Source organism: Micromys minutus (genome assembly GCF_963924665.1).
Source record: "Micromys minutus genome assembly, chromosome: 11".
Classification (NCBI taxonomy): Eukaryota; Metazoa; Chordata; class Mammalia; order Rodentia; family Muridae; genus Micromys; species Micromys minutus.
The window spans coordinates 24,070,383-24,086,691 of NC_137980.1; the positions used below are offsets into that span (position 1 = coordinate 24,070,383).

A 16,309-nucleotide genomic window follows, 5' to 3' on the forward strand; every position below is an offset into this window, starting at 1 on the left:
TTCAAGTCTTTTGTTGTTTGAAACCAAGTCTAAGTGTCTCTGTGTGGCCTTTTGGCCTTGGCCCCTCGAGCACTGAGGTATTACTGGCAAGAACTGATACCTGCTGTCTTTATCAATAGCTAGATGACATGGTTCTTTGGATAAACAGGTAACTGGCCAGATACTGTTTGGAAGATGAGATTATTTGGCATTAGGCATCCACAGGTGCATTATTAATGTGACTTTTTAAACAAATCAGTAAATTGCTTGAAAACCTAGTGGATTCAATTGTTTCTCATGCACCTTACTGCTCCTAATCAGATCTCTGTCTCCAAAGCGAGAAGAGGGACCCTTCTGGCCAAGGGAACAGTAAGAGGAGGAGAAGAGGTCTCATGGTACCTCGGTTCTCTCTTTAACCTTCAGTTTGGCAATAAAACGAACAAGAGGTGAAGTCACTAAGTTCTTTGAAACATCTTCTCCAAGCCAACCTCTTAACCTTTCTGGGTCCCTTTCTCCCTGCCTTCCTCCTATGCTCCCAAGTATAGGAATCATTCCTCAACACCCCAATATACCTCAGAGATGTCCTACCCTTACTAACTGCTTTGATGCCTATTTATTTAGTTTAAGCGTGGGGGATTCAGCAGCCTCTGACTGCTCCAGAGGACCCTTGCTCCAGTTCTTATTGGTCAAATCAGAAATCCCAAGAGCCATCAACAGCAAGTAGGAAGTGAGATGATTCTCCGGTTGGTCAAAGGAGGGCTTGGTATTCAGTGCTGGTGTGCCTTCACAGAGCCTCCAGCAGCACTTAAAGAAACTGCTCACTAGTCACAGAACCTGGGTGGGAAAATTTGACCCGGAGCTTTTATGGAAAAACAAAAACCAACCAACAAGCAAACAAAAAAGCAACTATTCTACCAACTATTCTGTGTTTTGCTTAATAAAAAATTGAAATGTATCATTCTTGCAATTTTCTTTTGAAATTTTGATTTTCCCTGTCCAAAAAAAAAAAAAAAAAAAGACAACAAGGCAAAAGATTGGCTTTGGGACTAATTTGAGATAGTTGCAAAGCACACGATAAATAAATTGACAAAGTGCACAGTAAATGAATTATTAAAGGCCTGATTTGCCTTTAGCTAATTCAGTATGTGGGATCTTTCTTAAATTGCATACCTCTGCATTCATTTATAAAGAAAGTGTGTACTGAGAATCCTGCTCCCGAGGACTGGTTACAGACAGGTTGTGTGCCCTAGCACCTAACAGTGGTATAGACCGTATTGATTAAATGCCTAATTTATTAAGTCTTGAAGAAATGCTATGCTAGCCAAATATTTTGCACACATTTACATTTTTACAGTGAAAAGTGTCATTGACTTTTCCCCACAGAAAGAGCTTTTTCTTGTAACGACTTTAGACTAGTCTAAAATATAATAGTTGCAGGGTTAGTTCATTGTCAGGTGCGGGGCAAAAGAGTGCAAATCCCGAGGGTTCATTCTTCAGAACCAGCAAGGCAATTCGCTTCAACACAGTCTTTGTAATCTGCGGGGCGTCACCTGTCTTCCAGGAGCTCATTTCATAATTTTGATGCACGAAAATAGCGCTTAAAATCCAGCCCAACTCACTTGGAAGAGCACTGTGCTGACAAAGACTTCACCCCTGCGAGGCGAGGCGAGGGTGCACAGTCAACAGACTACACAGCACAATAGTCTCAAATGGTTGTATTTTTTATTTGCTGAAGAGTGAGGTTTGAGCTCCTCCCTCCCCCCCCCCCCGCGCCCTGCCATCAATAGTGTTAATTCCACGCCTCCACTGAGGGCAAGGCCACGGTGGGCAAAGCCTTCATTTTGCAGTGACACCAAATGTCCCCCTGGCCCAGTACCCTGCTGCGGCCCAAGGCTCCACCCCTCCAAACCCATCCCAGCCCGGACCAAGCTCCCGAGTCTCCTTTAATTTCCCAGCCCCGACCACCGGAAGCGAGCGCGAGGCGGGGGGTCGGGTGGGGAGGACGCACCCACCGGTGCCGCTGGCGCCCGAGGGACGCGCCACCAGCCCGGCCCTTGTTCACCGGGCTCGACGCTCGCCCACCTCTTCCAAATTTAACCGTTACCTAAATCCGAAGGGAAATGAGCAAACCTCTGGGATTGGGTGTCAAGGTATTTTCAGCTTCGTTGGGCGTATTTATCCTCAAGTGTTTCCACAACAAGTTATTTCGGGGCCCGAGGCGCAGGTTTCGCTCTGCGGACGCGGTGGCCAGTGGCCCGGCTCCAGGCCGGCGGCACCGGGGTCCGGTGATTCACGGCTGCGATCGGGGAGCGACGCTGCCCAAGCGGGCGACAGGGTTGGGGTGCCGACAGCCAGAGGGTCCAGGAACGGTGAGAGCTGTCTGCTCCCAGCCCCCGCCGCTCCCGTCAATCTGTGTCCTGAATCTGTGACTTCTCTCTGCGGAAGTCTCCAGGAGCCAAGAATACTTCGTTTTTCTTTCTAGTCATTTCTAGTGCTGGGTTCTCAGACATCCCGGGGACCTCATAGATACCCCCGCAGTCCCACAGACAAGTTGGGAGGGCTGCTCAGGGGTGCCCGGGAAGTTGGCTACATGGATACCCACCTCCTGTCGCCTCCTGACCCCTTGCGCAAAGGAGGCTCTGGCCCGCTGTCCCACTGGGGGATGGGGACGGGGTTGAGAAGGCTAGTAAGCGCCTCTAACGCTCAGGAAGTGAAGTTTGCGGTTTTGGGGGCTGAGCTCGGAAGGAGATTAAAAAAAAAAAAAAAAGTCAGAGAGACAGATCAGTCTCTCCCGAAAGCAAGATTCAGTTTGCACACTCTCAGAGCTCGATGCCCGCGCCCTGACCCCGCAGGTAGGTTTGCTGAACTGCTGTGTCTTCCGCCCAGGCGGGGGTGGCCTCGAGGACTGGTAGGAGGACATTGACACTGTGGGGACGTCCCGAGGGCGCAGGCGGGTCCCCATTCTGCCCACCTGCTGCAGAGCTCAGGCTGGCTGCTGGGTTCTGAAGCCACCTAAGCGGTGGAGCGAAAGATCTGGAACAGAGGGCCACACGGTTTGGCGGTTAGATAGGAGAGTGGGATCCACGCAGGAAGGAAACATCTGGTGGGCATGTGGCGGCAGCTGGGCGCTGGAGGCCGCCTCCTGAGCGCCTTGCCTCCAGCTCCCAAATTCCCAGCCTCAGATGACCAGGGGAAGCCTGGCGGGCCGCTGAGCCAGGAGCGTGCCGCCCCGCCCCCTGGACGCCAGCTGCAGCACGAGGTCGTCTTCCCACGCGCTGGGCCTCCTTGCCATCCCCCTACCCCTCCTACCCGGAACCCAGCAAAGCCCTCCGAGGCGTAGGTTTGTGGCCTGGGCGAGGACGCCACCTCTGTGTCTACCCCGTCCCGCGTGGTGCTGACACGCAGACCCAGCGCGGGACCAGGCAACCCTGCTTCCCACGAGTCTCCTTCCCGGCTATCGCGGGCCCGTGGCCCCCCATAATCCTTTGCCCCGTTTCCCTGCTCTTCGTGTTTGCTTTGAGAATTGTGGTTTGGTTGGAGTACCTGGCTGTACAGACAGGGGGTGCGGGGAGATTGAAGCGTGGGAGCCCGGGTCCTGGGAGCCAAGCCAGACCAAGGCATGGGACACTCTCACCCCAAGGTATCCCGGAGCCTTGGTCTCAGGCAGCACCACCCCCCACCCCCCAGCAAACTTTTCTGCTCACTTCTCCGGGAAGCCCACACGTTAGGGCTGGGGATGCGGGAGTCCTTGGGCTCCTTTTGAGTGGGGATGACAGGCTGTGTTCCGTTTGGTGCCCCGGGGGCAAAGAGGGTCCCGTTCCGCAGTCTGAGCCTCACAAAGCCCAAGGACCAGGGGCGTGCGCCGGCCTGTGCCGCCACTGTTCAGCCTCCCTTGCCTCGGACCGCGGAGGCTGGCGGATTCGTTTCACCCTAGGCCTCTCTAGGGTCGCCCTCTGAGCGGGTCAGGAGCCGGGACGCAGTCGCGGCCCCGCCTCCACGCAGGGCTCAGGTTTCGACCTGAGATTAGGTGAACTGATTGGGGGGTTAAGGAGAGCGACTCCAGCTCTGGGTCGCGCAGCCTCCGGGACCCGGGCCTCCTGGCCACTGCTCACTGGTGCGCGCTCTGGTTTCGTCTTGCTGAACCGCGAAACCTTTCTTGCTCCACAAATGTGGGCGCCGCGTGTTGGCCATTAAGCACGCAGTTCAGGCTCAACTTCCCTAGGACAAGATTTTTGGTGAGCAGATCAGAAAATGCTTCTTTCCCGGGTCTGGAATGTTTCACAGTGGTCGCCGCCCTGGCCAGTGCCGAACTACTATTCCAGTGGGCGTTTCTCCTGGGACAAGTGTTGGTTCTTTGCCACCCTGACCTCACTTTCCTGTCCCTCTGGCTTCCTGCCTTAGACTCCAGCCACTGCAGCACACAGTCCACAGGCAAACCAGTCCCTCAGTCCTATCTAGTACTCCCCCCCCCCCGCTTCTGTTTGTCGTGGGGCTCTCGGAGGTTTTGGCTCCAAGCCCCTTCCGGGTCCCAACCACTGATGCCCCCCTGATCGGCTAAACGAATCCACGCATCCCGGGCGCGCGCAGCAGCCCAGATGGAAGCAGGCGGGCTTGCAAGGTTGATTTGGGATAACGGACCGGTCGTGGACTACTGCTCTCCGGAGAGTGATGATCTAGCTTTGCTAGGGAAGGGGAGGGGCTGGGGCGTGGGCAGGGCAGAGCTAAGGGACCGGAGCCAGAGCCCGGGGACAGGTTTTACCACTGAGTCGTAGCAGTGGCGGCGGAGGCCGGGACTCGCGCCACCTGTCCGAGTGCCACCTGGTGAGCGTGGCGCCTGGGTCCAAGCCCCTCCTCCGGTGGATTCCCTCTCCTCCTCGGCCCTCACTCTCCCTTGGCCTGGGAACCGACCACAACCGCCATCGGTGCTGACCCTCATTTCCACCCAAATTTCCCCTCCTCTCAGAACTCAGAGTAACGGAAGGTCCACACATCCGTCCAGCGGCTGGCCACCATGCCGCGCTCATTCCTGGTCAAGAGCAAGAAGGCGCACAGTTACCACCAGCCGCGTTCTCCGGGGCCGGACTACTCCCTGCGCCTGGAGACCGTGCCCGCGCCGGGCAGAGCAGGTGCGAGGCGCGCAGAGGCCGGGCGGGGCAGCTGCCAGGGACGCTGACTCTGCTCCAAGCCACCTCGCTCCCCAGGAGTCAGGGGAAGCTAACTTAATGCCCCTCGGGTGCTTTTTTGTTTCCTGGTGCTCAGATTTGCCGAGCTTGCCAGAGATGCCCCTGGCGCTCTCAGTCGGCTCTTGAATCCGGGAGGGCTCCGGGGCCGGGTGTGAATGGACAGAGGAGGACGCGGTCGAACCGTTTCATTCGGCCAGGTTTAGGTTTATTTCTCTCCTGAATCTTCACAGACGGCGGCGCTGTGAGTGCAGCCGAGACGGAGCCCCGAGAACGTTTGTCCCCGGAGTCTCAGCTTGCCGAGTTTCCCAACAGAGCCTCCGCGTCCCCCAACAGCTGCGAAGGCAGCGTTTGTGACCCCAGCTCCGAGTTCGAGGACTTCTGGAGGCCCCCTTCTCCCTCTGTATCTCCAGGTAAGGACCCGTTGCGAGGGCTTGTGGCAGAATACAGGGGTGGGGTGGGGTGGGGAGAGCATAGAGCGCACAAGGAATGAAGAGGGTCAGCCTAGGGAGCTGGCTCCAAAGCGAACAGGATTCAAAGGGAGACATCCAGATGTGCTGGACATCTTTTCCGAAATGTCCTCTACCTCCTTGCAAGACCCTTAGCTCCAGGCTGGCCCTTATTTCGTTTTCCAGGAACTGACAGGTGAGGTCTAATGAGCTGGTTCTCTCCTCTGTCTGGCGTTTCTTTTATGCCCAGAATTCACTGTTTAGAAAGTGTCAGATCACAGAATCCAGGACCCAGACCCGAATACCTCAAAGAAGAGACCTGGGCAGCGGGACAGAGCTGGGCACCACACAGGAGAGTGAGGCTGCTGCTGAAAATCTCAGCTCGCTGGCTCAGAAGTTTTCTTTTTCTCTCCTTCTGCTAAGAAGCCCCAGTCTGGGGGAACCAGCATGCTCGGGTTCATTTCCAGGAGCGATTGACTAGGGTTGGTGGGGGTCGCAGCAGAAGCAGAAAGGAGATCAATCCAAATTCTGCCAAGAGCACACAGAATCTCCCTGACACACTGCTAGCCCATTCACCCTCACAAGGGTGTCTTGAAACAGGCCCGCCCAGAATGGAGTGTGTGGCGCATTGACTCGAATTCACTCAGTATCCAGAGGGAGAGGAGTTCTTCCGAAGGTGGTGGCTAGCCCTTAACTGTACTTTTTCCATCAGAAATTTATCAGGGATGGGCGTGCTGACAGTAAACAGCTTCATAGTTTTGAGAAATCTTGGTGCCATTCCAGTTTGTTTAGTCTGATACGCCTAGATAGCCTGGGCCCAAAGGGTATTGGGCGTCTCCATTCTTCATAATCTATTGCAAAGAGAAAAGGGTTGAGTGGAGTAGTACTTGAAAGGACCCTAGGCCTAAACTCTAGGTGCCTGTCCCAACAGGACTAGCAGGTGCTGGAGGCTGGGATGGGTGGGGTCCAGCCAGAGAACCATCAAAACGAATTTACCCACCTCTTCAACGTGTATCATTTTAAGTAACACTTAGGTGCCCTGTCACTGGCCCAGGAAGCCCCGCGGGCCTACCTGATTTTTACCTGGGGTGTCCAGGGGAGGGGGTGCGGGGCGGTACTTGGCTTTCTAACCAACTAGGGTTAGATCACACACTGCGGGCTCTGCCCAGCAGCCTCGAACTTGACCCAACGGCGTCCTGTGCCTCTGCAGCGTCGGAGAAGTCCCTGTGCCGGTCTCTGGACGAAGCCCAGCCCTACACGCTGCCTTTCAAGCCCTATGCGTGGAGCGGCCTTGCGGGGTCTGACCTGCGGCACCTGGTGCAGAGGTACCGGCAGTGCAGCGCGCTGGAGCGCAGCGCCGGCCTGAGCCTCTTCTGCGAGCGTGGCGCGGAGTCCGGCCGCCAGGCCGCGCGCTACGGCCCGGAGCAGGCTGCGGGCGGAGCGGGTGCGGGACAGCCGGGGAGCTGCGGAGCAGCCGGGGGCGCCACCAGCGCTGCTGGCCTGGGGCTCTACAGCGACTTCGCGCCTGCGGCGGCCGGGCTGTACGAGCGCCCGAGCACGGCAGCAAGCCGGCTGTACCAAGATCGCGGCCACGAGCTGCACGGGGACAAGAGCGTGGGCGTCAAGGTGGAGTCTGAGCTGCTGTGCACCCGCCTGCTGCTGGGCGGCGGCTCCTACAAATGCATCAAATGCAGCAAGGTGAGGCTCCCGCGCGCCTGGCCTCGTCAGCCCTGTGTCCCCAGCCCGTGACCCTCCAGCGTGCGCACCCTGAGACACCCCCTCAGCGACCTTTTCCCTTTGCCCCCCCCCGCCCTCAGGTGTTTTCCACACCGCACGGGCTGGAGGTGCACGTGCGCCGGTCCCACAGCGGCACGAGACCCTTTGCGTGCGAGATGTGCGGCAAGACCTTCGGGCACGCGGTGAGCCTGGAGCAACACAAGGCCGTGCATTCGCAGGTAAGCTCGGCGCTGGCGGCCTGGCGGCCTGATGCTGCACTGGGAACCCTTTCCGCTTGTCCTCCGATTAGGCACCAGCCACCGTCCCACTGCCCCAAGACTTTTCACTGCCTTCCGGTGCCCCTTCTGCTTGATCCCGTTGAGGTGTGCAGAGAAACCTGGGTGACAGAGGTCCAGGATGTGCTGCAATCTCAGATTGCTGTGTGGCGCTGCTGTGAGTCTCCAGCGGTGGAAATCTGCTGGAGTTTTGTTGCCAGTTTGTTGCTAATGCCCTGGCTTTACTTTCTATGTTCCCTTCATCCTTCCCAGCTGGCACGGGACGGTCTCCGTTCATGCACAGCGTCCGGCAGTGAATGCTGGCCATTCACTCGTTCGTTTATAACTTGCCTAAATCCAGGGCTTTAGACACCAGAGACTCCTGTAGCACACCAGGTCCTGTATGGCACTTAAAGAGAGGGAGATAAGCAAAATGCTACACAAGTGTCTGTGACAGTGGCCCATCTGGTCCGAACCCCACAGTGACTGGGGAGGAGGGGCAACCTTAAGTGGCTGAGGTCCTGCCAAGGGCGGTATGAAGGGTATAGATGGGTGTCAAAAACGCAGGGCGGAGCCATGCTTTTGCCCTGGGGTGTGGGGGTTGTGGCTGTTAAGTGTTTTGGTAGAAAACGTGTTAATCCGTAGGTGTTGAATGATGAGGTGGAGGGAGGGAGGAGAGAGCTTCTGGCTTTGGGAGATCAGTAGGTGTTTGGGAGAGAGAGGGGTGGGGAGAGAGAGAGGAAGGAGGAGGAGTGGGAGGAGTGAAGGGAGGGAGGGAGAGAGGAAGGAGGAGAGGGAGAGAGAGAGAGAGAGAGAGAGAGAGAGAGAGAGAGAGAGAGAGGGAGGGAGGGAGGGAGGGAGGGAGGGAGGGAGGGAGGGAGGGAGAGAGAGAGAGAGAGAGAGAGAGAGAGAGAGAGAGAGAGAGAGAGAACATAACAGCCGCACACTTTTCCCTCCCTCCCCCTTCCCCCCTTCCTCTCTGCTCTGCAGGAACGCAGCTTTGACTGTAAGATCTGTGGCAAGAGCTTCAAGAGGTCATCCACGCTGTCCACACATCTGCTCATCCACTCGGACACCCGGCCCTACCCCTGTCAGTACTGTGGCAAGAGGTTCCACCAGAAGTCAGACATGAAGAAACACACCTTCATCCACACAGGTGAGCTAAGCCGGGGCTTGTCTGAGGTGCTTGGAGGACAACATGACTCTTCTTCATATTCTGGCTCCAGTGAGTGGTAGACACTTCTCCCCAGAGTGAACCTGGTTTGTCCTTGGGTCTGAAGGAGTATCTTCCTCTGTGTTAACAACTTTGCTGCATTAAGCCCTCCCAGAGGTCCATGTAAATGTTTACTAGAGATTTCGGGATTTATATATTCCTCCTACACTTCGTGTTTTATAGGGGCTTACTTTGAGTAGAAAAAGAAAGGCAAATGTTACCAAGTTTCCTGATGAGTCTCTGTTGACAACTCCAGGAGACAGGAACTGTCTCCTTAGCCCCATTGTAGAGATGAGGAAATCAAGGCTCAGAAGGATGAAATAACTTACCCAGGATTACAGGGCTCAAGTTCAGGTTTGCTGGTCTGAGCTCTCAAACTCATACAGTCTCAACTTTTTTTGTTGTGTAGGAGACTTTTCCAGCAGTGAGAGCTGGTTAGGGAGGAAACACCTATTCTTGTTGGTTGTTCTTTTGAACTATCCCTTACCTGTTACAGTACTTTAAGAACACCCACGTTCCAGACTGCTCATTTTCCTTGGTCCTTTCCTGCTGCTCCACCAGTAAATTGGGATCCTCTTACTCAGTCAGCGAACTCTCAGTTTCAGTACCTATCAGTTCCCTGGCTTCCAGCCTGGGACGCCTTCCTTAACACACCAGGAGCTGGTGGGTGGTCTATGTGTCAGGTGCTGCTCGTGAACTAAAGTGGTTCTTTTGCTCCTAAGAGCATTTCCTGTAGCAGTCAACATGACAGTTACATGAGATCACAGCTTCTGATTTTACTGAAGGACAGAACTCTTCTTTAAATCAAATCACAGCAGGATGTAGCAGCACATGGGAGGCAGAGACAGGCAGAGTCCTGGGGGATAGAGGCTAGCCTCAGCTACATAATGAGTCCTGGGCAGGCTGGGACTATTCAGCAAGATCCTGTATTAAAAAAAAAAAAAAATCACAGTGCCTTCCAGGAGCCCATAATTAATGTTTGTAAATATTTGTGAACAGTGTAGACATTTGTATCAGAAAACTGAAAGGGGAAAAAGCCTCACTTTAATCATGCCCTCTTGCCTGAAATTTCCATATAATTCACTCTTTATAAGTTGCTTGAGACACTTAGCAAAATGCAGGTAGAATCTTGACTGAATGGCACATTTAAGTCTTTATTAAACATTTAATTAAGCAATTATTGAACATTGTATTAAACCTTGGCTAGAATTAATTTCCCAGACATATTTGACTCTAGAGGGGCAGGGTTAAGTTTTGTGGGGTGAGTCTTTATCGAGAAATCTTAAGCACAAAGAGAGATGGAAGTTCTTCAGAAACAAGCAAACAGACATCTTTTTGTTTGATCCTTTGAGGCCAAGCACCAACCAGAGAGCCCTGAGGGGATTATTTGGGAATGTGTGCCATTTACTCAAATTTTAACCAGAGCACAAAACCAGGAAAGACAAGACCTCTTGGTTTTCTTCCTGCTACCTGCTCTTTAAATCTTTCCTTCCTCTTGCCTGTTATTTATTGATCTGTTTTGAAGTGTTGGCATATTAAGAATCCTATGATTTAAAACCTCGAAGGAAGGGAGAAAAGTAAAAGATAGAATAGACCGCCTTAAGAAATTATGCGTGGCTTGAATGTGGATTTTTTGGAAAAAAAATTAAGACATTGGACAAACCTGTGTTCTTCAAGAGCAAGAAGGAAGACAGCTTCACTGGCCACGCAACGCCCACTTGGAAACTCAGATTTGAAAACTTCCTCTGACGAAAGCAGTCATAGGGTCTGTAGGACAGCCCCTCCCACCTCCTGCTGAACATCTGCTCTGGGGGCCCTATGCTTCTCAAAGTCGGCGGGCTAGTCCTCCGGGTGGATTCAGCTGGGGAGGGCACGTGGCCTTTGCTCAGTTTCCGTTTAGCAGGAAACCGTTTGAGACCTTTGGCTGGGAGCCTCCAGCTCAAAAAGTTTCCCTTCCACCTGGTACACCCGTGGCTTACTGGTACCAAGCTGCAGGCCAGGAGTTGGTTCATGTTGCAACCCACCAGCTGCTAGCAAGAGCATGTGGGTCGCAACGGGTCCCCCCCAGCTTTATCATAGGCTCATACTTCCTGCCCTTGGTCTTCCATCCTTGCAGGTGAGAAGCCCCACAAATGCCAGGTGTGTGGCAAAGCCTTCAGTCAGAGCTCCAACCTCATCACTCACAGCAGAAAGCACACAGGTTTCAAGCCCTTTGGCTGTGACCTGTGTGGGAAGGGCTTCCAGAGGAAGGTGGATCTTAGAAGGCATCGAGAAACTCAGCACGGACTCAAATGAGTACGCTGGCCGTCTGCAACGCTGGCTGTGTAACACTACTGTGAGGAATGTCTTCTCTGACTCCCTCCAGCCCTCCTCAGGCCCTGAGTCCCGTGTGCAAAGCTCATCATGGTTATTCCCCTTCCCCTTCCTTCCTGGAGCGAGCGCCTGGAGGAGATGAACTTTTCTTCACAGCCCCGCTGTGCTTTGGGCTTCCCTACAGCTAAAGTCCGGGATCAAATGAGACCTGCACCCCCCCAGCTCGTTCCTTTCTGCCGTCTCACTGGCCGCAAAGAACTCTGGGCAGCTGCTAAAGAGGAGGCGTCTCCTCTTAAGCTTTGAACACCAGGATGCTTTTGTTGAGAAAGAATGAACATTACTTTTCTCTTCCGGGGAGACTGCTGACCCCTTTATCCTCCACCAGACACCAAGTTAGGGAAGAAACCTCATTCCTTTGAAATGTCAGGTGCACCATCAAGCCTGCGGATTTGGTGATGAGAGGGAGTCAGAGGTCCTGTGGTGCCATCAGAGGAGGTGAAACCACGGAGCAGTCCTGGAAGAGCTGGAGGAGGGGGCGTGGTTATTGGCCACAGGTTATCAGAGTAAGGAACCTTGTTAGGTATGGCAGAGCCAGAGATTAAAGTCATAGCCCTTAACCTCTAAAAGCTACCAGTTGGACCTCAACATAGCTAGAGTCTGTGTTCTGTGCCTCCAAGGAAGGTCTGAAAAAGGCCACACAAACATTCGGACTTCATTTTGACCCTTTTGGAGTTTTCCAAGTGTAAACAAAAGGAACTGAAGGGTTATTTCAAAAATTCATGAGCAAACCCAGTTTTTATTGTTAGGTGGAATTTTATAAGATGCCTGAGCAGGTAGACGTGGGCGAAGGCTATAGCCTCAACTCCTGCTCTTACCGTCTAGGAAAATCGTATTTTTCCTGTGAGGGTTGTAATGTTTCTAAATCTTCTTGAGTGCATTATGTATTAGCACAATCATATTTATTAGGATGTTGTTTTAACTTAATAAAGTATTAAGATTGTTACAGCTTGTCTTTCATTAGGCCAGGAATTTCCGGGGAAGGTTGTTGGTGGTTTTGCTTTTCCTTTTCCCTGTGGGACCAGCGGACGGCAAAGGAAAAACAAGAGTAAATCACAATTGCTCCACTTTCCATATTTCCCCCTTTCTTTTATTCCTCAGAACCTTTAAAAAGATTTATTTTTGTTAGTTTTAATTATGTGTTTATGTATCCCTATTTGTGTGTGTGTGTGTGTGTGTGTGTGTGTGTGTGTGTGTGTGTGTGTGCACATAAGTGAATATAACCACAGAGGCTAGAGAGGGCATTGGATCCCCTAAGACTGGATTAGTTTTGAGTGGTTGCAAGCCACCAGACATGTGTGCTAATAACCCAATGCTGGTCCTCTGAAAGAGCAGGAAGCAACTCTAAGCTTTTGAGCTAGCTCTCCAGCCCCTAAACCTATATCTATCTATCTATCTATCTATCTATCTATCCATCCATCCATCCATCCATCCATCCATCCATCCATCCATCTATCTATCTATCTATCTATCTATCTATCTATCTATCCATCCATCCATCCATCCATCCATCCATCCATCCATCCATCTATCTATCTATCTATCTATCTATCTATCTATCTATCCATCCACCATCTTTCTTCCTTTTTTAAAAAAAAACTCACTGTATCTATATAGTGAACTCATAGAGATTTGTCTGCCTCCTAAGTGCTGGAACTAAAGGTGTATGTCACTATACCTGGCTAATATGTCTTAAATGAAAACTTAGGAGGTATGTAAAACTTGATCAACTACTATAACCTTGTAGAGTCCTGGATTAACCCATAGGAACATCATTTCTTACCTCTGAGAATTTCACCTTAACAAAAACAAACAAAACAAAACCCCAAAACCTAAACCAAACCAAACCAGAACATAGGCTTCTATATGAAAAATTATAGATTTTTGATTCAGAAACCTGAATGCTTTATGTATGTATGTATATATGTATTATTTACTTGTGTGCATGTGTAAGCATGTATGTACATAAGTGTGCAGGTGCCTGAGGGGCCAGGAAAGGGTGTTGGAGCACTTGAAGCTGGAGTTATAGGCAGCTGTGAGCTGTCTGACATCGGCAAGGTGCTGAGCCATCTCTTCAAATCCAGATTTGAGTCTCAGTGTAGGCTCTGTCACCGATTCATTCTGTGTCTTGGCAAATGTTTCCACTTCTTAGTTTCCTTAAAAGTATAGCTGTGTTCCTTCCACCCCAACCTAATTCTGACTACTCAGATCCCATGGAGATTTGAGAGAAGGGGAGGGGAGGGGAGGGAGGGGAAGGGAGGGGAGGGGAGGTGACTGACAAGCTGCTGTGTGGAAGGGAAATTACAATCCTAAAAGTCTAGTGAAATGTAAAATGAGGCTCTGGGCCTGTCTTGGGGGTCACCCTGTGATTATCACATGTCACATTCTGTTATGACTTGGATACCCCAAGTTCCCTATTCCAGGGCAGGAACTCAGCCCTGAGGCAGGAGCTTTGGCAGAAGCCATGGAGAAGCACTGTTTACCGGTTTGCTCTCTGTGGCTTGCTTAGCCTGCTTTCTTATAGCACCCAGGACTATGACCCAGGGATGGCCCCACCCCCAATGGGCTGGGCCCTCCCCATCAATCACTAATTAAGAAAATGCATCGCAGGCTTGCCTACAGCCTGATCTATTGGAGATGCTTTCTCAATAGATGTTCCTTCCTCTGAGACAACTCCAACTTGTGTCAAGTTGCCATAAAACTAGCCAGAATGTGGTTATCTGTTCTGGTTCCATCAGTTGGTCCTTTAAAAGACTGAAACCAGGGTAAGGTCTTACTTAGCCTTCTCTACTACCTGTGCTCTGAAGGCTTCTGGCCAGAGCTTCAGCCCATGTGGCCCAGGGGAACGGACAACACTATTTCTACTGATCAATTTCTCGAATGTCAACTGAGTACCCAGCATGTGTTTGGAAACAGAAGTGAGGACAAGTCCCATGGAGCCTCGTTAGGCAGTAGTGATAGAAAGCCACTTGCTTCCCCCTGCAACCCAGAATCACACAAGGCTTTCTCAATGGGGTTTGGGAGGCTGAACCTCTCAAATAGAAGTTCTTGGCCATTCTTTTTTTTTTTTTTTAATTGAACGTTATTTTAAAAAACAAAGATAAATGTACAGATTTTAAAAGCATTTTTGCAATAAAAGTAAGTGAATACATTTTTGTCAGTACTTGATTTTTCTTAAAGGTTTGATAGTATGCCTTAAAATCTTACTAGTTACAATGAGCATAAAATACATGTAAAACAAGATGTAACCTGGAAATAGTCAAAGTTTTCTTGGTGTGTAAAGATTAAGCATAATGATTTTTTATTTTTTGACCTTTGTTTTTCTTGAACTTCATATACTCTAAGTTGTTTCTGGGGTATTCAGAGCTTTCTGGGATTAGTATCCAATTATCAGTGACTGCATATTATGTCTGTTCTTTTGTGACTGGGTTACCTCACTCAGGATGATATTCTCTAGATGCATTCATTTTCTTAAGAATTTCATAAAGTCATTGTTTCTGATAGCTGAGTAGTACTCTATTGTGTAAATATACCAGAATTTTTGTATTCATTCATCTACTGAAGGACATCTGGGTTCTTTCCAGCTTCTGGCTATTATAAATAGAGCTGCAATGAACATTGTGGTGCATGTGTCTTTGTTGTATGTTGGAGTGTCTCTGGGGTATATGCCCAGAAGTGGAATAACTAGGTCTTCAGGTAGTACTATGTCCAATTTTCTGAGGAATCGCCAGACTGATTTCCAGAGTGGTTATACCAGTTTACAACCCCACCAACAGTGGAGAAGTGTTCCTCTTTCTCCACATCCTCGCCAGCATCTGCTGTCATCTGAATTTTTGATCTTAGCCATTATGACTGGTGTGAGGTGGAATCTCAGGGTTGTTTTGATTTGCATTTCCCTGATGGCTAATGATGTTGAGCATGTCCTTAGATGCATCTCAGCCATTCGATATTCCTCAATTGAGAACTTTTATTTAGCTTTGTATCCCATTTTTTAATAGGGTTGTTTGATTCTCTGGTGTCTAATTTCTTGAGTTCTTTGTATACCTTGGATATTAGGCCTCTATCAGATGTGGGGTTGGTAAAGATCTTTTCCCAATCTGTTGGCTGCTGTTTTGTTTTCTTGACAGTGTCCTTAGCCTTATAGAAACTTTGCAATCTTATGAAGTCCCATTTGTTAATATTTGACCTTAGAGCACGAGCCATTGGTGCTCTGTTCAGGAAATTTTCTCCTGTGCCTATGTGTTCTAAGGTTTTTCCCTACTTTCTCATCTAATAGTTTCAGTGTACCTGGTTTAATGTGAAGATCTTTGATCCACTTGCACTTGAGCTTTGTACAAGGAGATAAGAAAGGGTCTACTTTCATTATTCTGCATACTGAGTGCCAGTTGGACCAACACCATTTGTTGAATAGGCTGTCCTCTTTCCATTGTATGTTTACAGCTCCTTTGTCAAAAATCAAGTGACCATATGTGTGAGGGCTCATTTCTGGATCTTCTATTCCATTGATCCACCTGCCTATCTCTGTACCAGTACCATGCAGTTTTCAGCACAATTGCCTTGTAATATAGCTTGAGGTCAGAGATAGTGATTTCCACAGATGTTTTCTTGTTGTTGAGGATTTTGCTATTTTAGGTCTTTTTTTCTTCCAGATGAAATTGCATATTGCTCTTTTCAACTCAGTGAAGAACTGGGTTGGAATTTTGATGGGGATTGCATTGAATCTGTAGATTGCTTTTGGGAAGATGGCCATTTTTACAATGTTGATCCTTCTAATCCATGAGCATGGGAAATCTTTCCATTTTCTGAGATCTTCCTCCATTTCCTTCTTTAGAGATTTGAAGTTCTTGTCATACAGGTCCTTCACTCGCTTAGTTAGAGTCACGCCAAGGTATTTCATAGTTTTTGTGACTATTGTGAAGGGTATCTTTTCCCTAATTTCTTTCTCTGCATGTTTGTCCTTTGAGTAGAGGAAGGCTATTGATTTGTTTGAGTTAATTTTATATCCAGGTTCTTGGCCATTCTTGTTGGTTTTCCACAACCCAGTCTTTCCATGTTGGTTGATTCCCATTCAAAGTTTATTCTGGTAGAGGTTTAAAGGTAGCATCTCAGAAATTGTGGGTGGCAACA

The 16,309-nt window shown here is 50.2% G+C and overlaps 1 protein-coding gene across 1 annotated transcript; it reads left to right on the plus strand.

Annotated features, from left to right (window-relative positions):
* Window positions 1–3,088: 3,088 nt before the first annotated feature.
* On the plus strand, window positions 3,089–11,107 carry GFI1 (growth factor independent 1 transcriptional repressor; the record flags this gene model as incomplete). Its single annotated transcript, XM_080925752.1, is given in 8 exon segments — window positions 3,089–3,238; window positions 4,943–4,951; window positions 4,955–5,105; window positions 5,393–5,572; window positions 6,819–7,306; window positions 7,426–7,563; window positions 8,590–8,755; window positions 10,929–11,107. Coding segments are annotated over 8 exon segments (1,461 nt in total).
* Between the last annotated feature and the right edge of the window lie 5,202 nt (window positions 11,108–16,309).